We start from the raw sequence: 25,206 nt of genomic DNA, 5'->3' as shown, positions 1-25,206 counted from the left end.
TATCCAAAGAACACAAAAATTCTAACTCAAAGTGATAGCTGTTTTCTTATACTCACTGCACCCTACTAATAGTAGCCAAGTCATGGAAACTACCAAAATGCCTAACAACAGATAAATAAATTAAGATGTGGAATATATGAACAAGGAATACTATTCAGCTAACAACAGCGTAATTCTTGCCATTTACAACAACATGAATGGGATGAGAGGGTATGATGTTCAGTGAAATAAGATAGGAGGGATTGAATATTGGATCATTTCACATACATATGGGATATAGAAGAACAAAACAAAGGAACAGAAAAAGCAAAAGCAAAACAAACTATAAATTTGACTGCTCAGTGGAGGCTAACAAAAGGGGAGACTGGAAGGAGACATAGGGGTGACGTAAGGGTGACGTAAAGAATTACTGATGCTTTGGTGATGGGTTTGGTGTGGTAACATACATCTGAAGCAGGGTAAACCTGCAGCCCTAAATCACATACTGTGTTTAAACCAATGCTGCTGCAAACAACAAGCAATATGATTAAAAAATGATACAATTAAAAAATGTCTACTACGTAATTTACTGTTTCAACTTCAATACATATTTTAGGGCCCACCTGGTTATTCATTGTTCCCAGTAAAATTGCCTCTTCCATATATTTTATTTGAAAAAATACAAGCTTGACTTTTCAAGCTTACTACATAAAAGATACTTAAGTGTCCTCCTTTGAAAATTGACTTTTTGAATATCTGTATGACTTTCACTGACAAAGAATTCAGGTGTTATTATGAATATATGTGTTAGTTCTTAGCACTTGAGTACTCTATGGTTGGAAACATACTATTGGAGGTCATGTTCTTAAATTTTGATGATTATTCTGTTTTCCACTTAGTAAAGAATTATTGCTGGTTGCTATGGAGATGGTTTCAATGATATTACATAAGAAATAGGCGGGCCTTCCCTGGTAGTGCAGCGGGTTAAAGCACAGCATTAAGAAGCTAAAGCCACTTCAGCATGAGTTCAACCCCCACCCTGGAGGTGACCAACATGGCTCGGCAGACCTCTCCTGACCCACCCGCTGCTCCCCTCAGCAGTGTAGTTCATTGATCTGCCTATTCTGCTCCCCACTCTGTCTCTGGTGAATTCTCTCACTGCCACTGTACCTCTGTCCTATACCCCAGTTCTGAATGCATAAATAAATCTTTAAAAAAAAATAAGAAATCAAGCAGCTTACTCATGTTTTCCACTTAGTCATTTTAGCATAATACAGAAACCCTTTTCAACTCAATCAGGGTAAGAGTTTGGTTTCTTAGTAAATGTCCATTTTTTTCTTTAGAAAAAGTTTAGGTAATTTATTCAAAATCATGGAGTAGTAAATAGGGGGAGGATGGAAGGTGGAATCATATACATACACAGATTTGTATGTTTTTATAGTCATATCCCTGTTTACTTGTACCCTGCCTATAGAATATGAGTCCTATACATGTAGTTTCAGGAAATGTTCTAGAGAAAATGTTCTATACAAGTTTGCATATCAATGGGAAAATCTAGAGTTTTTCAGGTAGTCAGGATAAGATAATATAAAGTGAGCAAGAATTAACAACATGCACAATCATAAAAATAACAGTACAATGTGTTGAAGAACACCTACCAGTTCAAGATTTTCTTTAGATATTTCACTCAAAACAGTAATCATAAAATCACGCAATCACCATGGAATTACAAAATACTTAGATTTCCAAAGTAATATACTACAATGGTTGATAATCTAGGAATAAAGACCTTGGACAAAGACTTGGGCTTGAATCTGAACTTCATCATCTTCTTGATTTTCACTATGGGGAAAGTAATTAATTTCAACATTCTCATCTCTATAACTACCATATTAGATATATGATACAATCATCTACTGTATAGATTTATGCTGAATAATTGAAAAGAACCTGACATATAATTATCCATAGCACTCTACAGATTTTAATGTTTAACAGGTTAAAAAGCTATAAAATAGTTTCAGTGACTATAACTACATTTATTAAATATCCTTAATCCTGACCCAAGGAAAAGCATGCCTATACCTGGCTGGAGGGACATTCCTGAACTGTTCCGCATTCTAGTGGTTCAGCATTGTGGGAATGTGGCATGGTATATTCAACCAGCTCTTAGTATGTATCCAGTATTTTGAAATTATGAAGATGTTATAGTGAGCAACCCTATGGGCATCTATTTTTATAGAGTTGGAGTTCTACCAGCAGAATACATTCTAGAAAGGGTCAAAAAGTAAATGAATATGTAGTTTTGCTAGATAGTGCCAAGTTCACCTCCACAGGAGTAATACCAATTTGCATTTCCACTGGCAAAGTGCCTCTTCCTTTACACATTTGCCAACAAATTATATTGTTTATTGGAGAGATGGTAAATAGCATAATAGCATGGCTTTAATTTGCCTTGCTTTAAAGAATGGAATTGATTTTTTTCATATTTAAACATCATCATATATATTTTATTTTCTAATACAATATTTGGGCTCTCATATTTTAAAGTAATTCTGAGAAGAAGTATAATAAATATTAAGGATATTTTTTTTTCCTTTTTCTGAACTATAAAACATTAAGATTTTCTCTCAGATTGCCAATTGTCTTTTAATCCTGTTGCTGGTATTTTTCTGTGCCATACAAAACATTTTTTAAATCAAACTTTTATGTAATCAAATTTACCATTATTGTCTTTGAACCTTTGAAACTTTTTCCCTATATCCAAATTATACAGAATTCACTGCATATTTTTTCTAGTATGAGATGGTTTCACTTTGAATTCTGATCCACATGAAGCTTATATTTGTACTTAATGCATTTATTATGGTCTATTTGCATCTTTTTCTTCCCTTCAAATACCTAACTAGCAGTCTCAACACTTCTCTTTAAAAAGTCCATCTCTGATCTGAGCTTTGAGATGCCATCTTTATTATTTTCATATGTACTAGACATTTTTCTAGACTTTCTACTCCATTCTACCAGTATGAAATGTCTGTTTCTTTGAGTGCCTATACTACATTGATTTAATAAAGGCTTCATTATATTCATACTAATAAGTTTACTTAACCATTTAGAACTTGCTCAGTGTTTACTTACCTGATTTTCTGTTTGCTTTTTTATATGAACATTAATATAAAATCTTCTACACTTCTAAAAACCTTGTGGGTATTTTTATAGGTTGTGTTAAATTCATAGATTAACCTAGGCAGAACCAAGATTCTTAGGATGCCCTATCAGCTATCCAAGAAAAGGAAATGTCTTTCTTCTATTTCAGGTTTTTTTTTATTGTATTTTTTATAATATAATTTTGAAATTTATGACACATATTCCTGAATATTCTATTTAGAATTGTGAATAGCAGAAACCCTCGTGATCAAAAGAGAACAGAATGATATATTCCTAAAATATAAAACTGCTGTTTAAAATACACTATCATTGTCTCTAGGGGTAAAAACAACATATACCAATTTATATTTTCCTGTGATCTTTAAAAACTCAGAAATAAACACTGAACTTTGGCAAAGGCTTTTACAAGCCTATTGACAATCACAATAGATTTCTTAGTTTTTGGAAATCTAATGTCAGAATAACCCCTTGTCCTTATACGTTGTTTTTGTCTCCTAGAAGCCACAGGATTTTTTTTTTTTTAAGTATCACATTATTACTATAATATGTCTCAAAAGTTCTTGGTTTTGTTGTAAAATTTTCAAGATAACTTTTGGCCTATGCAATATGTAAATTAAGGTCAGGTCTTCTGTCTTTTCTGAAAAAGTATTTTTGGTTTATGATTTTAAATATTGTTGTATTCCAGTATTTGTTTTCCTCTTAAGGGACTCCATTTATACGCATGTTTTTTATCTTCTACTTTGGCTTCTTTGCTTCTTTTTACTTCATCCCATTTTCATTTTCTTATTTATTTTTCTGCATTTGCCAAAATTCCTTAATAAATTTAATTTGAATTTTCCTTCCTCGGGAACACTGTACTTTATTTTTCTTTCCTTTTGAAATTGCATTTGTTTTTTCGGGACCAATCAATACTTATTTCATTATTATTGTTTTGTTGTTTATTTGTACTTTGACTTTCTTAGTTAAGGGTTGTTTTATTTTCATATCACTAAATACTTTTATTTGGAAAATACTTAATTTAGTTTGGAGTTGGGGTCTTAGAGCACTTTCTTTTTTACTTTCCCTGAGCGGAGGGGAAGAAGAAGAATGTTTATAAACTGAACTTTATTTAAATATTTGAAAGATTTATTTATGCATACAGAACTGAGGTACAGGCCTGAGGTGCAGGGGCAGTGACAGGCTTCACCAGAGACAGAGTGGGGAGCAGAACACACAGATCGATGAAATACACTGCTGAGGGGAGCAGCGTGCGGGTCAGGAGAGGTCTGCCTCGCCATGTGGATCACCTCCTGGGCTGGGGATTGAACTCATGCTGAAGTGGCTTTAACTTCTTAATGCTGTGCTTTAACCCACTGTGCCACCAGGGAGGGCCCTGAACTTTATTTTAAACAGTGGCTTTTTGTAGAAAAGAAAACCACATTTGTCTCTTCATTTCAAACGTAGGGGTAAAGATCTGAGATAGTTTTAAAAATTCCTAGATTAAGAGCACCATCTTCTGTTAATGTAGTAAAGCAGAGTGATATTTTCTTTTTCCATAGCCTCACTATCCTACATACAGGAGATTAGTTATTCTGACAAATATTGTAGAAAATATGAACTCTAGACAAAGTGAACAGTGTGTGTTATATACACTATGTATATATAACAAAAAAAATCAAAACTTAGGTGAGGAATGATTTGCCTCCTTTACCTCAAAGTTTGCTTCTTAGGCATCAAGCATGTCAAGTTAAGTATTTCTTAAATATAAAAAACCATGCTTCACCTAGCCATTTCTATTCTTATGGATACTTTAAACATCCAGATGACTTTCTTATGGAGTGTCTTTTCTCTGGGTTTACAGGTACAATATGAAGGTACTTTATCAAGGTATCTAGAGATCCCAAGAAGAAATCCAAAGACTTGGGGACACCTTCTGTAAGAAATAGAAGTCTGCGTCTGTACCCATGTGTGAGTGGAAAAGGCATATTTAAGTGGGTGTAAAATATATTACTGTAGAGTGTGATTTGAATATTGGGAATTTCTACTTTTTGCTGCATACACTATTGTATACTTTACAAATTATTAAAATACAATTGTATATTACATTTGTAGTTCACAATTTTAAAGCAATAAAAGTTTGAATTAAGAGAATACTATGTAATAAAGTAAAAAATAATAAGCTTTTTTCACAACTACTATAGAAAACATTTGTTTTTTATCAATCACAATGACAGCTATTCATTTATTTGAAAAGTATTATTTAATATCAAAATTAATATAATAAAATATTCCATGATTTTTCTGTACCTGCTTTCCACATTGTGCTGTGCTGATTTCTTTCTTTATTCCTTTCTTCATCTTCCTGCCACATTTCAACCCCCAAGTTAAGAGTTTTCTCATTTGAGAGAAACAAGTTTTGAACATCACCATCTGGATTTCAACTTTTAGAAGTTTACATAAGTACAAGAAGATGTTGCCAAGAACACAAACTTCTCTGCTTGCTCAGCTGAGCCTGTTTTAGGCCTGGGGTCCAGCATACTAGCCGGATTATTGAGGGCAAAAGTTCAAATCTCCTTTCTGAAAACAGTTGATATTACCTAACATTATTCACTCACCTAATTTCAATAAATGTTAATTATGGCATCATTGTCAGCTTATTTCAGGAGATGTTGTAAGTTAATATTAGGCAGTCCATCTTTCCATCAAATTATAGTTTATTATAAATAAAAACCCACTGACATTGACAAAAATTATACCTCTGTTGTGATGTGAGATAAATTATGTAATGAATTTGAGAGGCAAATCACTTTGAAAAGCTATTAGTAATTCAATTTCAACAACATTAAAACAATAGCTAAATGTGTATCATCCTATAACTTGTTTAAAGTCTTTACTTTTTTTTAGGGATAAATTAGTTTTCTTAAAATAATTGTTACCTCAGCAGGATGTAATGATTTAAATAACTATTAATGAATATTTTGTATACACTTTTGTTTTTTTGTTAGGACTTGAGTTTTAGCCTGCAGTCACTTCTTTAACAAACAGTGATATACCATCAGTCTGTTAGATTAAAAAGTCATAAACACAAATATAATCGAATATGCATCATTTCCTTTGGAATTTACGAAACTGCTTTGCACAATTCCCTAAAGAGTGAGAAAAAAATCAAGCAATCTTTGATATGCAATATAAATAACTCCCAAAAGAAAGCAAAAGCCTGGTTTTGTTTATTCTTGCTTTAAGCATGTAAATGTATTCCTTATCTGTACCTTTCATAAACATCCATTGCATTAAGCAGAAAAAGGTGTTATTTATGAATTAATTCCATCCTTTGTTGTCTAAAGGAAAAATATGGACTTTGAAATAAACAGGGAGAAAGGAAATACAGAAACTAAGTTCATCTGAAATAGGAAGATACTCATATAAAAACTTTTCATAACCAGATATAAATATTAAAAAGAAGGAATAATGAGTGTTATTAAAGTTATATACTCCATACAATACAAAATGCAGAAAGTTATATACTCCATACAGTATAAAATACATTTAAAAATGTAAAATTATGTTAAATAATTAATACCTTTCTAAAGTACACTTCCATTTTCCTTTTGTTCAAATATTGTCATTATTTACTATTTTTACTTTAACAAATATATAGTAATTGATAGTTCATTATATTAACTTATAAAAAGGAATCCATTAGCAAATCAGTTTTTTAAAAAATGATAAATAATCTCCTTACCGACATATAGGACCATTTTTCTCCACTATGCAAGTCCCACCATTTCTGCAGTAACCTACTGGACACTCTGAAAAAAAATTATTATCACAAAGCCCTCAGTTAATTATAAATATCATTAGGATTAGAGGACCTGTTACTGATAATCATGGTATAATATCTAATCATTAAGAGTACATTTTTTTCCTAGTTGCTAAAAGTATAAGAATTCTCCTAGTCTACTGCACCCCCAGATTTTCTCAGCAGACACCTGCTGCCCTGGCCGTACTCCCTATTTCACATGCCCAAGAAGTTCACCATATGGGAAGATTTTCTTTTCCCCTGGATTAAGACACTCTGTTTAGAATTGTCTGCATAACATATTTGTGATTATTCTGAAGATTTTCCTTTACTGTAACATCTATCTCCTTCACTTCCACACAGTAGTCACTATCTCGTGATAGAGAAACACTTTGCATGGGCAGCCTTGTCTTTCGGATAAAATGCCATTCCTGTGCACTACAGGTCCTAGCTCTGTAGGTATATCAGTTATCAGCTTAAAAATGTTCCTTCTTGCCCATACCTTTTTTTTTTTTTTAACTGCTTGTGTTATTTCCTAGTATGAGCTTAGCATGAACATTTCTTTGGAAAAGAATTTGTTCAGTGGAAGCTAAATATTTTCATGTAGTTATGAATGTCGAAGTTTTTAGCAAGTTTATAATTCTTTGTGGTGTTTCCTTGTGTATTTCTCCTTCTGTCCTTACTAAACAATCCTAATCTATGTTGCCTGACAATTTTCTTACTCATTTAATTTAGTCCCAAATTGTTCTTCTTGACTTTGTCAACACTTTCTTGCAGAATACTAGTCCTCCCTGACTGAACTATCATAACTTCCACAGTAGAGATGGGAACATCTACTACCTTTAATTTGTATTTCAACAGGTCTATGTGAAGCAATTACTCATTGTCTGGCACTGGATGAGGTATTGGATATGAAATGATAAATAATCCAGACAGTTTACATAAGTGTCAAGGCTGCAGCTCTGGGGCCAGATTATTTGAGTAGGAATCTCAATTTATTAGCTGTGTATTTTAGGTCAAGGTAGTTAATCTCTCTGTGCCTCAGCTTATTCTTTGTCAAGCAGAGTTAAAAATAGTACCACTCTCATAAGGTTGTTGAGTCTTAGAGCACTTGGCTCATTGATCTTCCAGCTTTATGGAGGATGCATTAAAATATCACATGAAAAATGATCCAACTTGGGATAGATGTACTAAGGATGATGGAAGTACCCAGGAGAGCACCCCAGACAAATATGGGAGTAAGAAGAAATGTTGACTGTGTGTGTGTGTGTTTTATGTGTAAAGGTAACCATAAAAGCATAAAATCCTGAGACTACAGTATGGTTAAGGGATTGAAGGGAATTCAGTCTGGTTGGATTGCTGACAATATGAAGAAAATATGATAGGTCAGAGATACATTGGAGCCAGATCATATAGCTTCAGCAAACAATCTAAACGTTCTCTCTCAATGTCTGTAAAGACGAAAGCAGGGACAACTGTTATGTGGCAGATGTTACAAAGACTGATAATCGTGTGAGCCTTGGTCTCTCCTCTGTAACAGCTGACTCATCACTGATGAATTGTCTGGCTTAGGAGCAGCTAGTCTAATACAAGTTTCTTCATGTTTAAAATGAGGATTAATAGCCCTTCTCTATAAGGCTCCTGGGAGTATAAATTTGGATATATTTAGAAATTTTCTATATTAGTGAATGGTGTAATAAAATGTTAGATAATTACTCTCACCTGTCTGTTGATATTTGAGTATTGTCTGAATTGCCTATGAAACCTAAGTCCCATTACCACAGCACTTTCCACCTTTTCCTTCTCTTCTTTCTTCTTCAAGCATTATGGTCACCACTACCACTACTATTCACTGCTCTGAGTAAAGGACTGTGCTAAAGGTTTCCCCTGTGTTATTTCACTTAATTCTCATAGAATGTGGAATATCCCATTCTTATCTTCATTGTAAAGAAGAGAAAATAGAATAGAACTTACTCAAGTGGATAACATATGCAACTAAATCCTGTTCCTTTGACTGCAAAGTCTGTTAGCCTAACATGTCAAGCATTCTGCTGTTTAGTTCATGATTTCTATAACCTCTTACAGTTCTCGATATGAGGGGACCATGAAGCCCTTGGAATCCCATGGTATTTGGGCACTGTTATGGAAAATGAGACACATGCACAATAAAGTACATGCAGTTTCTGGGGTTATATTGATTCTACGTGTCCCCCAGAAAGCTGGTGCCACAAACCAAGTTACCAGAGACAAGAACTGTTCAGGTTGTTTGAAATCCCAGCATAGGGACTGTAGGAGAGATTAATCATGAATTAGAAACTTGAAATAGTTCAAGAATGCTTGCCGGAGAAGTTTTTGCATTTTGCTTCATTTGTTTTAAAAATACTCTGCAATTTAATATTGTTTTTGATATTATATTAAATCTCAACATCCCAGTCTATAATTTTTTATGTTAGTGAATTTTCCCTAATTTTCCTTCAAATGGATGATTATAATAGCTACACTATCATGCTGACACAACCTTTATTAGCCTTTACTACAGGAAAAAGATTTTCAGCTTCAATTAAGCTACACAATCTCTGGTCAAAAATTTCTATTGTTTAAGCAACCAAAACTTGAAATAATATGCCTTTTTAATGTAATGTGGGAATGGACAGGACTCATTAAAACATACTTAACCTGCAACACTTATGCAGTTTCTGAGAATGATGTTTTGTTAATGACTTAAGCCTCCAGGTGAAGAGAGGCCAGATGCTCGTCATCTGTTGTGTGACTACTGGGGGAATTATTGGATGCTGGAAGGATGAGGTTCATACAAGCCTATGAAATGCTGACCTTAAAGGAATATGTCATCTGGGAATAAAGAGGAAGATGTATTATGTATTTACATATATTAGCATGGACTAGGATTAAAAAGTTCCTTAAAATCAGAAGCACTGACTTAATCATATTTGATTGACAAACCAAAAAGCTCATAAAACACTAATAGGGGCACATAATAGAATATGTATTTTATTTCTGAAAGCTCCACTGTTCTTTATTTAACTAACTCAAGAGCTGTGTAAATATGAGACATTCTTTGTATGTGAACTGTACCTTATTTCTGAGTGATTAACTAGTTGGGTCAACAATAATGTTTGTATGGTTTAGTATGAATGGCAGGTATTCCACTATCTTAATAGTTACAATGTATTTGTTCTCATATAGAATCATTCTGAAGAAAATTTTATTTTTATGTAAATGAATTTTGGTACCACATATAGTTATTACATATTTGTAGTTTCATATAATGTAACTATATCATGAATAGTTTTCTACATTTTAAAAGGAAAGTAAGATTATTTCATTTGGGCTATCTTATCTGATACATAAGCATGTGTAGTAGAATAATATAATATGAAAAAGAATTCATCTTTGTATACCTTATGGGACCAGATTTTCTCTGTTCTTGATTTTCTTTTGTACTATGAAACCCAGTGCTATCTGAATAGTTACTTTCAGTAGCATAAAATTATTATTTTCATTATTATTTGATTGTAGTATCTTGGAATGATCTTTCTCTCTCTCTCTCTTTCTCTCTCTCTCTCTATATATATATAGATATATAAAGAACATATTCTCACCTAGTCTTGATATGAATTTTATTTAACTTATTTAGAAAATGTGGTTGGATATTTCTTTTTTCATTGATTTGTACTATCTTTTACTTGTGACAGATTTATATTGCTCTAACTAATATTTATGTCTCTTTATGAAACATTTTTAGAGAGATATTAAAATATACTATAATAAGTTAGAGAATGTAAAGTAGTTTTGATAAAAGCATAATCACAAGTATAGATTATCAGTTCTTATAAGTATCCTAGGATCAGAAGAAAAATGTTGAATAGTATAAAGTTTAATAAATTGAATTTTAAACATAACTAGATAATGTAAGTAGGAAACTCATGAAAAAATGTGGAAAAACTGTAATTAAAAAATTAATAACATACTAACTTATATGAGGTTGCCTTTTGATAGTAAACACACAATTTGTATAGAAGAAATTATTAAAATACTAATGATAAACTTTAGTAATATTTTAAATTTCAGTGTTTAATTTTTTTTATTTCATGAATATGTCCATATAGAATAGTCATGAGTTCACTGTCATACATATGTAAATTTTGTTATGTATCTAGCAATTAATTTAACAATCTCCTTGCTCCCTAACCAATAATAGAAAATTAATTATTCCAGCCTTGCCATTATTTAGAATTTCAAGTGTTAATATTTTTAGGGTATGCAGGTTTAGTTACTGACTTTTACTGCAGAGAATATCTGACTAGAAATGGAAGCAGAAATGGAATACCTGAGCAGCTTGACTCATCGAGCTGGAAATCCACGCAGTCGGTCAAACCATCACAGCGCTGGCGAAGCGAGATGCAGCTGTTGGAGGAGGAACACAGCAGAGCTCCATCAGAACAGCTCTCATTGGCTGGAATAAAGAATAATGATTATGGCTACAGGCTGGTCTTTTTTTTTTTCTAATGAAATAGACAGTGTGTTATATCCCCCCTGCCCAGGAGGTGACCCACATGGTGCAGCAGACCTCTCCTGACCCACCCGCTGCTCCTCTCAGCAGTGCGCTTCGTTGATCTACCTGTTCTGCTCCCCACTCTCTCACCGCCCCTGCACCTCTGGCCTGTACCCCAGTTCTGTATGCATAAATAAAATAAAATCTTAAATTTTTTTTTTTTTTTTTAAAAAGGCTTCTTCAGGCCCTCCCTGGTGGCGCAGCGGGTTAAAGCACAGCACTGAGAATCTGAAGCCACTTCCGTATGAGTTCGATTCCCGCCTGCCGCCTGCCCCGGAGGAGACCACATGGCGAGCCAGACCTCTCCTGACCCGCCCGCTGCTCCCCTCAGCAGTGTACTTCGTCGATCTGCCTGTTCTGCTCCCCACTCTGTCTCTGGTGAAGCCTCTCACCGCCCCTGAGCCTCTGGCCTGTACACCAGTTCTGTATGAATAAATAAATAAATCTTAAAAAAAAAAAAAAAGGCTTCTTCAACTTCAAAAAGAAACTTGTTAAATCTTATCATTCAGCTGCACATTAGATGATATTGTGTATGTAATAAAATACATTGTATATACTAGGATTAATTTTAGAAAGGAGTGCACTTTGACATCATAGCAAATTTTTCTTTGGTTTATCGTTTCCCTTATTATCCTGATATTATGTGCAATTGAACTGACTGGAATTGTAATCTGAATGTTTGTCCACTTCCAAGTGGTTATGAGTCATGAGCAGTCATTGGGTCATTGATAGATCTGGGTGATGGTGTATATCATTGCAGCCAATGTACCATGACTATGGGCTATTACCACACTGCGTTAATGTGTTATAGTTACTTATTTGACCATCCTAAAATCTCCTGGTGGGAGCATAAACAGAGTTTGGTGTGATTCCAGGAACAAACATTAATGGGGATGCTACCATTCATAAGATTGGCTGTTTCAGAAAAATACCTTTATTGGTCCCCATTAGGGACACTTCCTGTTCAAAGGCAATCTAGTTTCTCAAAGTACTCAAACTCCCTGAGATTCTACCATTACTCTTGAAAATGTATACTTGTTTTCTTCTCTCTCATTCTTAGGTCTCTTAGGAGACCAGTATGTTGAAACAGCAAGTCTTGATTTAGATTACTTCTTTAAGTTATAATTGAACAAGAAGCCTGTATACCAGGCTATCACATGAGTTCCTGTTTTCATATTTGCTTGAGGACCTAGAAGGTCCTGGGTTGAAGATGTGATCTCCTTTCTCTAGTACAAATGAAATTTCATTCCACGTCAATATCACGACTCCTGGTCTTTATATATACTTATGCTATCTCTTCTATCTAGCATTGATATATGTTTGGAACAGAAGAAATGTATCAGATCGTTAATTTATTGTACCACTTTGTTGAGACTTTTGGATCATTTCAAAACCACTAAATAATTATGACATTGATCTACATTTCTTCTATAACCTGGTTGCATCATTGATCCTGTTTCTTAGAGCCTTAAGGTTCTTCAGATATATGTCGAAGACAGCAATGAGAAATTAGAACTTTCTGGTGTTCAAATTCAAAGAGAACTACTCTGTTTTTCTCTGATTTATTTATGGTCTATATACCATACCCTATTTGCACATTTTAACCTAACTCTGATGCTAAAAATTTAAGAAGGACTTATCTGGAAAATTACTTTTGCTAGTATAAAGATAATTTAGTTCAAACTTTTCAGGGCAACATGATAATTTAGAAGAGCCAGGAATAAATATTTCCATGTATGCATTTTGCACAGATTTTTACAGTTATATCACAAAGTTTTCTTCAAGTATATTTATAGGCTAGAAGGTATTGTTTGAGTTACCATAGGAAACGGACACAAATCAGTTTTAGAATGACCCATAGAAATTTATATTCAAACAAACATAAAAATGATATCATTGAAAGCATATATTTCCATTGTCTGTAAGTGTTGACTGAAAGATTAAGGTGATTTTCTTCATTGAGACTCTCTCAAAATGTGAGAACATCAATTCACACCAATAAATGTCACTGAGCTGGCACTGCATGTAGGCACCATAATTAGCATTTCAACTGAAGTATGCAGAAAATATACTTTTTTAGAAGTGATAGGAACATATACAGCAACAAAAATACAAAAGCAATTAATAGTTAAAAGTGATAACAAAAGAAAGATCATAAGGTTAGACTTAGTTGACCAAGTATTGGTATAGATTCAGTATTATCAAAACACTGCTGCAAAAGAGTCCAGTGTAGGGAGGTCTATAAGAGCTGAAAATAAAAGTAGAGATATGAAGTATGTCTTAAATTTTAATGATTTTAGAAAAAAAAGTTAATAGACTGGGAATAAAGTCTATGGTCATAAAATCAATATGTTTGATATTGGAAAAGTGAATAAAGAAGTAAGGAAGTATGCCTTTGACTAGGAAGTTTGTGTAAAAAAGGTAGCACAGGCAAGTGCTAACAAGTCTGAAACCAGACTATAGAAATGACTAAGCTCCTAAGAAAAACAGTGATCTTTAAGCTATTCCAAACATTGAGTAATTTTAGGCCATTTATCAACATGATAAATCATATAGCAACTAAATAAACTAGGAGACAGCATGATTTTCTAATTCATAACATGAAGACATGTTTGAAAATATGAATAAGTATGTATATTCAGGCACCTGTATATCCAGGAATATGTGTGCATATATGTGAAATGTTTGCATTTCATCATCACGGTCTTTTCATTGTAAAAGTCTGAGAAATCACAGAGTACTTCTTTAACATAACTTATATAAATCCTTGACTTTAGGTCAAATAGCACTGAGTTGAAATACATAAAAATACATAAGGTGTAACTGATATGAAGAATATAGAGAAACAATGGCAAAATCAAGCCAAAAACAAAGTCTAAAAGCTAATTTAGAATTGAAGCTGCCAAGAAGCACGAAGGAGGTGGCCACGTGGCTACGTGGCTACGGTGGACTATGGGTTTCTGGTGGTGCATGTGGTGTGGTAACATCCACTGAAGGGTGTGATCACACCTAGTGCTGCAAGCCAATGTTACCTCAATATATATCTATATCTATATCTATATCTATATATATATATATATATATATATATAAATGTTTTTAATTTACAAAAATTTTTACAGGGTACAGGCCAGAGGTGCAGAGGCAGTGGGAGGATTCACCAGAGACAGAGTGGGGAGCAGAACAGGCAGATCGTCGAAGTACGATTAAAGCACAGCACTAGGAAGCTAAAGCCACTTCAGCATGAGTCCAATCCCCGCCCGCCCCGGAGGTGACCACATGGCGCGGCAGACCTCTCCTGACTTGCCCTCTGCTCCCCTCTACAGTGTACTTCATCAGCTGGCCTGTTCTGCTCCCCACTCTGTCTCTGGTGAATCCTCTCACCGCCCTTGTATCTCTGGCCTGTACCCCAGTTCTGTATGCATAAATAAATAAATCTTAAAAAAAAAAAGCTGTTAAATGGACCATTTTGTGACTTTTAGCTTACTCACTCAGGTAAATGATACCGTAAAGATAATTCATGAATGGTTCAGTGGAGTTACTTTCCTAAAGCAAAATTCCTTTTATGGATTATAGTTGCTGCATAAGAAATACGAAAGTAAAGCACCCATGACTACAGATGTGTATCCATTTGATATTAAAATGAAAACTCATGTATGCAGATCAGCACTTAGAACAACAGTATAACTATGGTTTGGGGCCATGAGAACAAAGAATGAAGACCACAAACCAGCCCTTCCAGGCACACAAAGGCACTTAGCAAGGAGTACGAAGGATATTTACTCAATCTTTGATCTAAATTCAACCATTTCTCTTTACTGATGGATCTTAACTGTTTAAATAGCAATATAAGAGCAATTCAAATGACAGAATTATTTAAAGGGGAAGGGTAGTAACTGTTGTGTGTAGTATGTACTTTGCCATGTTAATTTAATCCTGCAATACCTTTGTAAAATAGTCTTACCATAATTTTAAAATTGATTAACTAGAAAAACTTTTGTAAGAAGATGCCAGATGCAAAGGGATGGTAGTCACTTTATCATTGTGAAACAGCATAGGATGCTGAGATCACTTCGAGCATCCATAAAAGCCAGTAATACAAATACTGATGACAACGGTTGTTCCATAAATCTTAAGGGCCATGACTCATTCCAAATCTTAAGAATTGGCACTCAGTTTTATAGGATACATTTAAAAAATTAAAGTTAGAAAGTAGATGAAACTTCCATTTCCCTATCTTTTTTAATGTTAATTATTTTATTTTTATTGAGGTAACCTTGGCTTACAACACTGTATGTGATTACACAGCCACCAACACATCCCTCGCGCTCCATGTTTTCAGCCCTGATGGATAGCTCCTGTGTGCTTCTCCCGTGCCATTCTCTGCCTTCTCTAAGTCCTGCTCTAAGTCCTGGAGGCTGAACTACAGGGACTCATCAATGAGATTCTTTGCTTTTTTGGTCAGGTTTGACTTATCAATGAGATTCTTTGCTTTATTGGTTAGATTTGGCTTATGGTTAGGTCTGGCCAATGGATAGCAATAGAAACTTCTTCATCACCCTGAATAACACTTAAAAACTATTCATAATTTTTACCTTATATGCTACTATCTAATCAAGTCCTTTGTACTTCAAGTACAACATCTTCTAACCAGTCTTCCTCCTTACTCCAGTGCATTCTGTGTACTAATAAACAAGTTGTGTAAACAAAAACAAAACTTTGCTTTCACTTATTGGGTAAGTTATCTTCAGTGGGTGCTTTTATTCAGTAATTTTGCTCTAGCATTTATGTTCATTTATGTCCACAGTTTTCCCTACAGAATCATAACTCAAATATTTTTGAAATGGATAGAAGTAATTCTCACATGATACCAGCCTATACCTAATTTGATTTTCAGTTAGAAACAGAACTTTATACATGACTACATCATCAAGTATCAATTTTCCACTGAATATCTAAAGGTATAAAGATATGATGTTTCATAAGTTGCTCTTTAAATAGCATTCTTATATTAAATCAAATATTATGTGATTATATTGAACTTAAGATGATTTCATCTGTCAAATTACATTGGAAACCTTATGGGAACAGGGATAAGTAATTTGGCATATCCTTTTTCATCATTTTCACTTCTTCACCTTGCTTTTAAGAAAATATAAAACCTGACTATCTGGTTTTGTGACAGAAGCCTATACCTGTAGGAAATAAGTAGACAGAAAACCAATCTCTAGGAAAAGTTCACTTATGTAAGACCTGGAAGCATCTAAAATCTGTCTTGGGTCATCCCTGTTGGTGCAACAGGTTAAAGTGCAGTACTGCAAGCTAGCCACAGCCTCTGTGTGAAGCCAGGGCCCTCCCTGGTGGTGAAATGGGTTAAAGCACAGCACTATGAATCAGTGGTGGCAACCTCAGCACAAGTTTGATCCTCAGGCAGGGAGGTGACCCACAATACGTGGCAGACCTCTCCTGCCTTGCCCACTGCTCCCCTCAGCAGTGTATTCAGTTGATCTGCCTGTTCTGCTCCCTACACTGTCTCTGGTGAAGCCTCTCACTGCCCCTGCATCTCTGGCCAGTTCTTATGCATAAATAAATAAATCTTAGAAAAAAATAAAAGCTGTCACCTTTTTCTTTCAATCATCTTTATCTCTGTTCCAATAGTTATTATAAATCTGGATGTCAACACTAATCAGGGAATTAAAAACACCTTTATATCTCTCAATATTCCCCTTACAGTTACATTCCAATTTTTTATTATTATTTAAAAAAACACGACACATGAAATTAATAACATATGAGTTATAGAGTTCTATAATTTCAGTCCTTACTAAAAGATATATATAGTGCAATGCAAAATTAAGCAAACAAATAATTAAATATCAGTGGTTCTTTGCCTTTGCCATGATTATTTGCTCACCTTAAGCATTTGTATAATTATTTCTTAATGAACACTTTTCCCTTCCTATCTGATATGGGCAGATTATAATAAAAATTGAAGCTGCTGAAAGCAGCGCTAGTGTTATAAATGCATTGGCTTAAATTCTCATGGTCCTGTAAGTTGGGTATTACTTGATTGATGAAACTGACTCAAATAATTTTAACAAGATTGCACAGGTAGTAGAAGTGACACAGAAGACATTCAAACCCATGTCCTTATTATTTACTATCCCATATACTCTTCAAAACATAACTCTGCCTAGCTTGCTGTCCACATCCAAACCCTAACTACATATAGTCAGTCACTAAAATTTGTATTTGCCCATATGCCTTTACTTGATCCATCTTCATGAATATTTAGGGTGGGAAGACAGAAGCACACACCTTCAATCCATTTCTAAGACCATCAATTGAAAAGATAACAAGCTCATAGAACATGTCCTAAATGAATGACCCAGAGCTAAACAAAAAAGAAAAACAAATGGGTTTAAGAGATTAGAGTAACTACAAACAGCATGTTCTCAGAAATTCTAAGCCAGAGTTACATGCTTTGTTTAGCAACATAACACAAGCAACTATGTTATTGATTATATGATCATGGTAAGACTCCAGAGAACTTTGTTTTATCTGTCAAGCTTTCTCTATCATATCCAAGCAGCATTTCTTTTCTGGCAAACTGAGTTAGTGAAAATAACTCACGGCAGCTGGATTCATCTTCATTAAAGTGACAGTCAGGCACTCCATCACACAGCAGGAGGGATGGGATACACTCATTGGGAGAGCAGAGGAACTCCATTTCATAACAGAGCTGAGGGGGGTGGGGGAGTGGACAATCCATTTCATCAGATCCATCTGTGCAATCTTCCTGTCCATTACATTTCCTTGAGAGAGGCACACACTGGGGTGTATAGATACATGAAAATTGTTCAGCCTTACAGGGTGATGGCTGTATGGTGACAGGGCCTGAGGAAAGAGAGCAAGTCATGTCATGCTGGCATTAGGAAAATAATCTCTCTGTCCCATGTTCAAACATCAAAACACACATTTATTCTTGTGTAACAGGAACCATTTTTGCAATGTAGAAAATTAATTTCCAGTAAAGAATAACATGGACTCCATCAAACATGAAAACATGATTTGAGAAAATGCCTTATGTCAACCTCAGAAACCATATTCTTAAAAAGATATCATAGCCATGAAAATTACACAAACTAAAGAAGAAATATTGATTTGTGGGTCTTACATAAGAATGCTAAATCACATTCTCCTTGAGAATAAAGGTAACTTCACACAGTAAGTAATGGACTCATAACTTTTAAGATTTGAGGAAATGGCTACTATACCAGCATGCTATTTATTAAATATCTCTTAGTGACTTACATGAGGAATTTGACTCCTGAGGCCTGATTAGGGTTGAGTCACAAAAACAAAGGTCTGCTGGATGGCTTTGTGATACTATACTTGGCCTTGGGTCTTGATTACAGCTAAAAAGTCATGTACTGCCTTATTTAAACTACATATGAAATCATACACCCAAATATAAATACAAAATTTTTGTAACACACACAGTAATAGTTTTTTTTTATTTCTAAATTTGATTAATCTCATATTTAAGAAGCAGACAACCTAGATTTTACTTTATCTAAATAATTTATGAATAAAACTTTTATCTCTATGACTTTATCAAGGGACAAAAAGGTTCAACAAACTTTTGTATGTGATGAAAATCTACAGTCTAATTTAGGAATGCACATATTACTAATCTTCTCTGAAAAGTAACATGAGGATAGTAATTTTCCCAATGCGAAGTCAAGCACAACTCCCCTTCACTTTTTGGAAATAGCAATTCCATTAAATTTGAGAATCATTTATAGTTAAAGGAACTTAGAACTCATTTGTTGTAGACCATTCTTTTCAAGAAGCTGGTAAACTTGTACTGTATATATCAGATTGTGTCATGTACTTCCTCCAAGGCTCAAGTTCTTCCACCAAGGTTAAGATCTTCATTTCCCAGTGGCCAGGAGGTTACCAAATGAGAGCTCACAGTGAAGTCCAGGTCTAGAAATTTCTAACATTATATATACTCCCAGACACAGCTCCACTCAGTGACTGAGATATGGCTCAGCCCCAATATCTCAATTCAGAACACCTATCAAGTGTTCTGGCCAGTGAAGTGCCAAAGATCCCCCTGGCAACAACTGAGGCTCTGAATCACAGCTCAATCCTCCCTTTGTTCAGTCTTGTTTCTTGGAAAAAATTCCCATAACCCTAAGTGAGAATCTCTGTACCGAAATCCACTTCCTTGGGAACATGACCTAAGACACTATTCAACCATCAAAAATGTATCTTGTTTGAAATTAAATCCCTGATGAACCCCATCTCAAATCTTCCACTGAAATATTTCTGATACAAGAGGAGCGTGAACTTGCACTGCTAAGAGGAATCTAGGAAGGTTCTTTCACTCATAGCAGGAGTATAATGGACCAGGCGAGAAAATAACAAAAATAATGAACAACCATATACCAGAGACATTTTGTGGGGGTGGAGTAGGGAATGGGATCAAAAACAGGGGGAGGGGGGAGGAAAATGCACAGGATTATGGTGATGGCACACGGGTGACTTGGTGATGGAAACCTGCGGGGATTACAATTGAGATGGAAAAAAATGTACAAAATGATGTAAAAATAAACTTTTGTAATAATAATAAAAAAAAAGCTGTTCTCGCAATGCTCATTTCTTTTTAAGTCTCTGGTTTTTACTACTGGAAATTCTGTACTCTACTATGTAATATATCCAAGCTTTTGACTATAAAAGGCTTCCTTCAGGTATTCAAATAAAATGAAAACTTCTGGTAGATGTATTACTTTTTTTTAGGAAGATTTATTTATTTATGCATGCAGAACTGGGGTACAAGCCAGAGGTGCAGGGGCAGTGAGAGTCCTTACCAGAGAGAGAGTGGGGAGCAGAACAGGCAGATTGACAAAGTACATTGTTGAGGGGAGCAGCAGGAGAGACAGGAGTGGTCTGCACACCATGTGGGTCACATCCTGGGTGGGGATGGAACTCGCACTGAGGCAGTTGCAGCCAACTGGCAGTTCTGTGTCCTAACCTGTTGCACCACTGGGAGGGCCCTATATTACATTTTTAACTTTTGACCTAACTACATTCTGCTGTAGACCCTCTGAGTAATTAAGGAAGCTTTCCTTAAAATTTAATTCTATAGTACATCATCTATATATAAATCTTCATCTTTTCCTACATTTTGGGCTAAGCAGACAATTATAATTCCTGACATGATGAATAGGAATTTGTCTCCCCCAACAAGGTTGAGTTTCATTGTTCATTCAGTTTGGACAGCAGTTGAAAAATCTTTTTTACAGTTATAAAATTAATTATAAAATTAGTATACACTGATAATTTAAAATTAAATAAAATGAAGTATAACTATGAATTATAGATAGTTCAATAAAATCCAAATTACCCAAGGATAATCTAAAGGATTTTTTATCTTTATGATTAATATTTTTAGTGAAAAAAATACCATACTCAATGCCATAAATGGTAAAATGCTGGCTGTAAAGTACATTACCTAAATTATAACTTGATAACTGCTTGTATCGGGCAGGTGCTGATCTAACAACATTCAAAATAATATACAAAGTATGGGAGAGGAGGACAGAAAAGCATCATCTTTTTGCATTTTTTGAGGTAACATTAAGCCCTGTATAGGATTCACAGTTACAGGTTTATGCATCTCTTCAGCTATATGTTACCACACCACACCCACGACCAAGGTACCCACAGTCCTCCTCCATAAACCATGGAAAGGCTCCTTCCCTTCTGGCAACTTCAATTCCACAGTCAGATTTTTAGGATTTGTCTCAATTATTTACTCTTGTAGTTTCCCTATATCTCACACATGAATGAAATCATCTGGTATGTATCTTTCTCACTCTGATTTATTTTGCTTAGCATAATCCCCTCCAATTTCACAGGATTTAATCTTTTTAAAAATCAATAGATGTGTAATATTCCATTGTGCACATACATCCCATATTCGTTGGATATTTAGATTGTTTCCATAATTTGGCTATTGTAAAGATTGCTGCAATGAACAGAGAAGTGCATATATCCCTTCAAATTAGTGTTTTTGCACTTTTCAAATACACCTAATAGTGAATTTCTAGGTCATATGATAAATCCATTTTCAGTATTTTGAGAATTCCATACTGTTTTACAGAGGAGATAGATCAGTCTACATTCACACCAACAGTGCATGAGAGTTCTTTGTTCTCCACACATTTATTGGTTGGCTCTTGTCTATCTTGATATGGGCTCTGTGATTTTGATTTTCACTTCTATGCTAATGAGTGTCTTTTCAAGTGCCTGTTGGTCATCTGTCTGTCTTCTTTGGCAAAGTGTTTATTTAGCTGTTCTGCACATTTTTTGGATATGGGTATTTATTTTCTTTTTACTGTATGCCGTCATTGTAGACCTTATATATTAGCCTGTTGTCAGATGTATGAGGGCAAATATTTTCTGTCTTTTTGCTTTAATGACAGTGTCTTTTGCTTTGCAGAAGTTATTTAGTTCAATGATCCCATTTGTTTACTTTTACTTTTGTTTTCCTGTCCTCGGAAGTTGAATTACCAAAGCCATCCTGAATCTAATGTCTCAGATCATTTTCCTATGTTTTCTTTTATATACTTCTATGGTTTCAGGTATTATATTCAAGTCTTTTAACCATTATGGTTAATTTTTGTATATTGTATGAGATAGTTTGGATTGTATTTCTTTTCCATGTGATTGGCCAGTTTTCCCAGTACAATTTGTTGAAGAGACTGTCCTTTCTCCATCATAGACTATTGGCTCTGTTGTGATACATTAACTGTCTATGTAAGTGTGGATTTATTTCTGTATCCTTAATTCTATTCCACTGAATGCATATTTTTTCTAAGTACTATAGATTTTTATTCTAAATATTTTTACTTTTATTCTAAAGATAATACTGTTTGATTACAATGACTTTGTAGTGTAGTTTGAAGTCTGGGAGTGTGAGTTCTTCTTTCTTGTCAGGAATGTTTTATGTGGGATCTTTGGTGGGCCATATAAATTTCAGTAATATTTGTCCTATATTACTGATGTTTGGCACTATATTACTGATAGTGATTGTATTGAACAGGTATATTGTCTGGATAAGATAGCCATTTTACCAATTCTTACTTTTATTAAATGATATAATCAATTAAATTTTTCTAACAGAGGAGGAATCCAAACTAGTTTCAGGATTTAATGTAGAATATGCAGCAGGTCCATTTGCCCTATTTTTCCTAGCAGAATACGCAAACATTATTATAATAAATGTCCTAACTACAATTCTATTCCTAGGTGCATTCCACAGCCCTATTATACCAGAATTATACTCCATTAACTTTATAATCAAAACTATATTCTTAACAATCTCATTTCTATGAGTACGAGCCTCATACCCTCGATTCCGATATGATCAACAAATGCATTTATTATGAAAAAACTTCTTACCACTAACACTAGCCCTATGTATATGACATATGTCACTTCTAGTATTTACATCAGGAATCCCACCCCAAATATAGAAATATGTCTGATAAAAGAGTTACTTTGATAGAGTAAATTACAGAGGTTCAAGCCCTCTTATTTCTAGAATTTCAGGAATCGAACCTGTTCCTAAGACTTCAAAAATCTTCATGTTACCATATTACACCATATTCTATAGTAAGGTCAGCTAAATAAGCTATCAGGCCCATACCCCAAAAATGTTGGTTTCTATCCTTCCCGTACTAATACATGAGCAGGGAATATATTTCCATTTTTTTGTCTGTCTTCTTTCTTTTTACAGTGTCTTTATTGTACACATCCTTTATCTCCTTTGTTAAGTTTAGTCTTAGATATTTAATTATTTTGAAATGATAAGAAATGACATAGATTATAACTTCCTAACTATGATTCCTAAGAACACTTGGGCTAAGATATTCTGAATTATAATTTCATCTGTATATATATTTTAAGTCCCTCATAAAGTACAAAAAATATGGAAATAACTATACATTGTAATAGTATGTCAGTTTTAAGAATTCATCATTGTTGAGCATATGTTAAGCATATTCAACATTCATTTGGCCACTAAAAGCTCAAAATATATTTTTTAATTAAAAAGAAACCTGTCATCTTATGTGCAGTCATAAGAGAATCATTTGTTTTTCTTATGTTTTTTTAAGATTTATTTATTTATACATACAGAACTGGGGTACAGACCAGAGGTGGAGGGGTGGTGACAGGATTCACCAGAGACAGTGGGGAGCAGAACAGGCCAACTAATGAAGTGCATTGTGGAGGGGAGCAGTGGACAGGTCAGGAGAGGTCTGCCGTGCCATGTGGGTCTCCTCTGGGGTGGGATCAAACTCATGCTAAATTGGCTTTTAGCTTCTTAGTGCTGTGCTTTAACCCACTACACCACCAGAGAGGACCCTGTCATTCTTATTTAAGTTCAACATAGAATAGCTTAAGTATTACTGGGAAAATGGATTCATGCCTTCTGGACCACAGAAAAGTCCTGGCCATATAGAAGAATAGGGAGATTGTGGAGTGTCTATGAGGCAGGAGGGCTTGTTTAGCTCATGAGAAAGCTATCTCTGAAAAAAATATATATATATCAACAGTCCAAATAGAAGAGAAAAAAAATCAGAGACAATATAAGCATTCCAAGAAGTTGGATCCAATGTGAACTAGATCAATATCTGAGAACCAACATCAAGTAGAAAATAATAGTTATTTTCAAAGTGAATAACTATATACCAAAGCTAAAATAAATATAAGAAAATGTTAGCAGAAATTCAAAATGTGGGCATGTATATATATTTTGTGTGTGTGTGTGCATTTGTGCAGACCACATAATATTGCACTTGCTCATGCACACAGAGAAATTTTATTTGAAACCTTGAAGCTATTTGCTAGTGATAGACTTAATGAGAGGGAATGGGCAGTGGATGTTGAACAATTAAGAGAAAACATTAAATTGTGGTGGAGAAGTATGTATCCTACTCTCAGAATCCTTGGACTCGTGTATTATGAGAATGCTTTATATGTATACTACCTACAAAACACACAGATTTGAAAAAAAAATCAAGAATATATTCACGGTATCAAGACAAATCAAGAGTTGAAGAAATGGAACATAATGATAGCCCCACCCCCAGAGAGCTACTGCTTTTACCCAACATCAATATTTGCTATGATCATAGCAAACTTCAAACTTCTTCCTGATAATAGTGATACCACTGCAAGTAACTGAAACTGCATACATGAAGAAAATTTTGTCCTCATACAAAATAAAATCATCTAAAATTCATGTAAATTTGGAAAATGTATAAGCATGAAATATTAGAATAGTTGTGGTCCTTTCTTTTTGTCAGGAGGCCTGGAAGCCAATGGGACTCTGGTGGATTACAGATACATTTCTATTTTATCATTTCCAGATGGTGCTATAGTTCCTGATTTGACATATCTGAACTGGTATGGCCTCTATTATTCACAATATTGGATCAGGCTATGTACTTGGCCTGACTGAATGCTTTTGTTCACTGAGAGCTCTTTTAAATATTAATTGCAAAGCTGCTTAATAGGTAAAGAACCCTCCAAAAGCTGAACTCTTGATTTCTAACATTAGCATCAATATCATTAAATATGTTCCCTTTTAAATTCATGTCCACATTCCTTCCAGCATACATTTTCCAAAG

The 25,206-nt window shown here is 34.4% G+C and overlaps 1 protein-coding gene across 1 annotated transcript in view; it reads right to left on the bottom strand.

Annotated features, from left to right (window-relative positions):
- The window catches only part of MALRD1 (MAM and LDL receptor class A domain containing 1), a 336,021-nt gene that overhangs the window by 68,357 nt on the left and 242,458 nt on the right, over nt 1-25,206 (bottom strand). The window contains exons 35-37 of the mRNA XM_012731266.1: nt 18,131-18,394; nt 11,274-11,399; nt 6,869-6,935 (exon numbers count right to left, since the gene is read on the bottom strand). Coding sequence (XP_012586720.1) covers nt 6,869-6,935; nt 11,274-11,399; nt 18,131-18,394 — 457 coding nt within the window. The remainder of the gene's footprint in view (nt 1-6,868; nt 6,936-11,273; nt 11,400-18,130; nt 18,395-25,206) is intronic.

Source organism: Condylura cristata, unplaced genomic scaffold (genome assembly GCF_000260355.1).
Source record: "Condylura cristata isolate star-nosed mole 26May11 unplaced genomic scaffold, ConCri1.0 scaffold00030, whole genome shotgun sequence".
Taxonomy (NCBI): Eukaryota; Metazoa; Chordata; class Mammalia; order Eulipotyphla; family Talpidae; genus Condylura; species Condylura cristata.
Note: the sequence above shows the minus strand (reverse complement) of the source record. Positions and strands in the feature narration are given on the sequence as shown.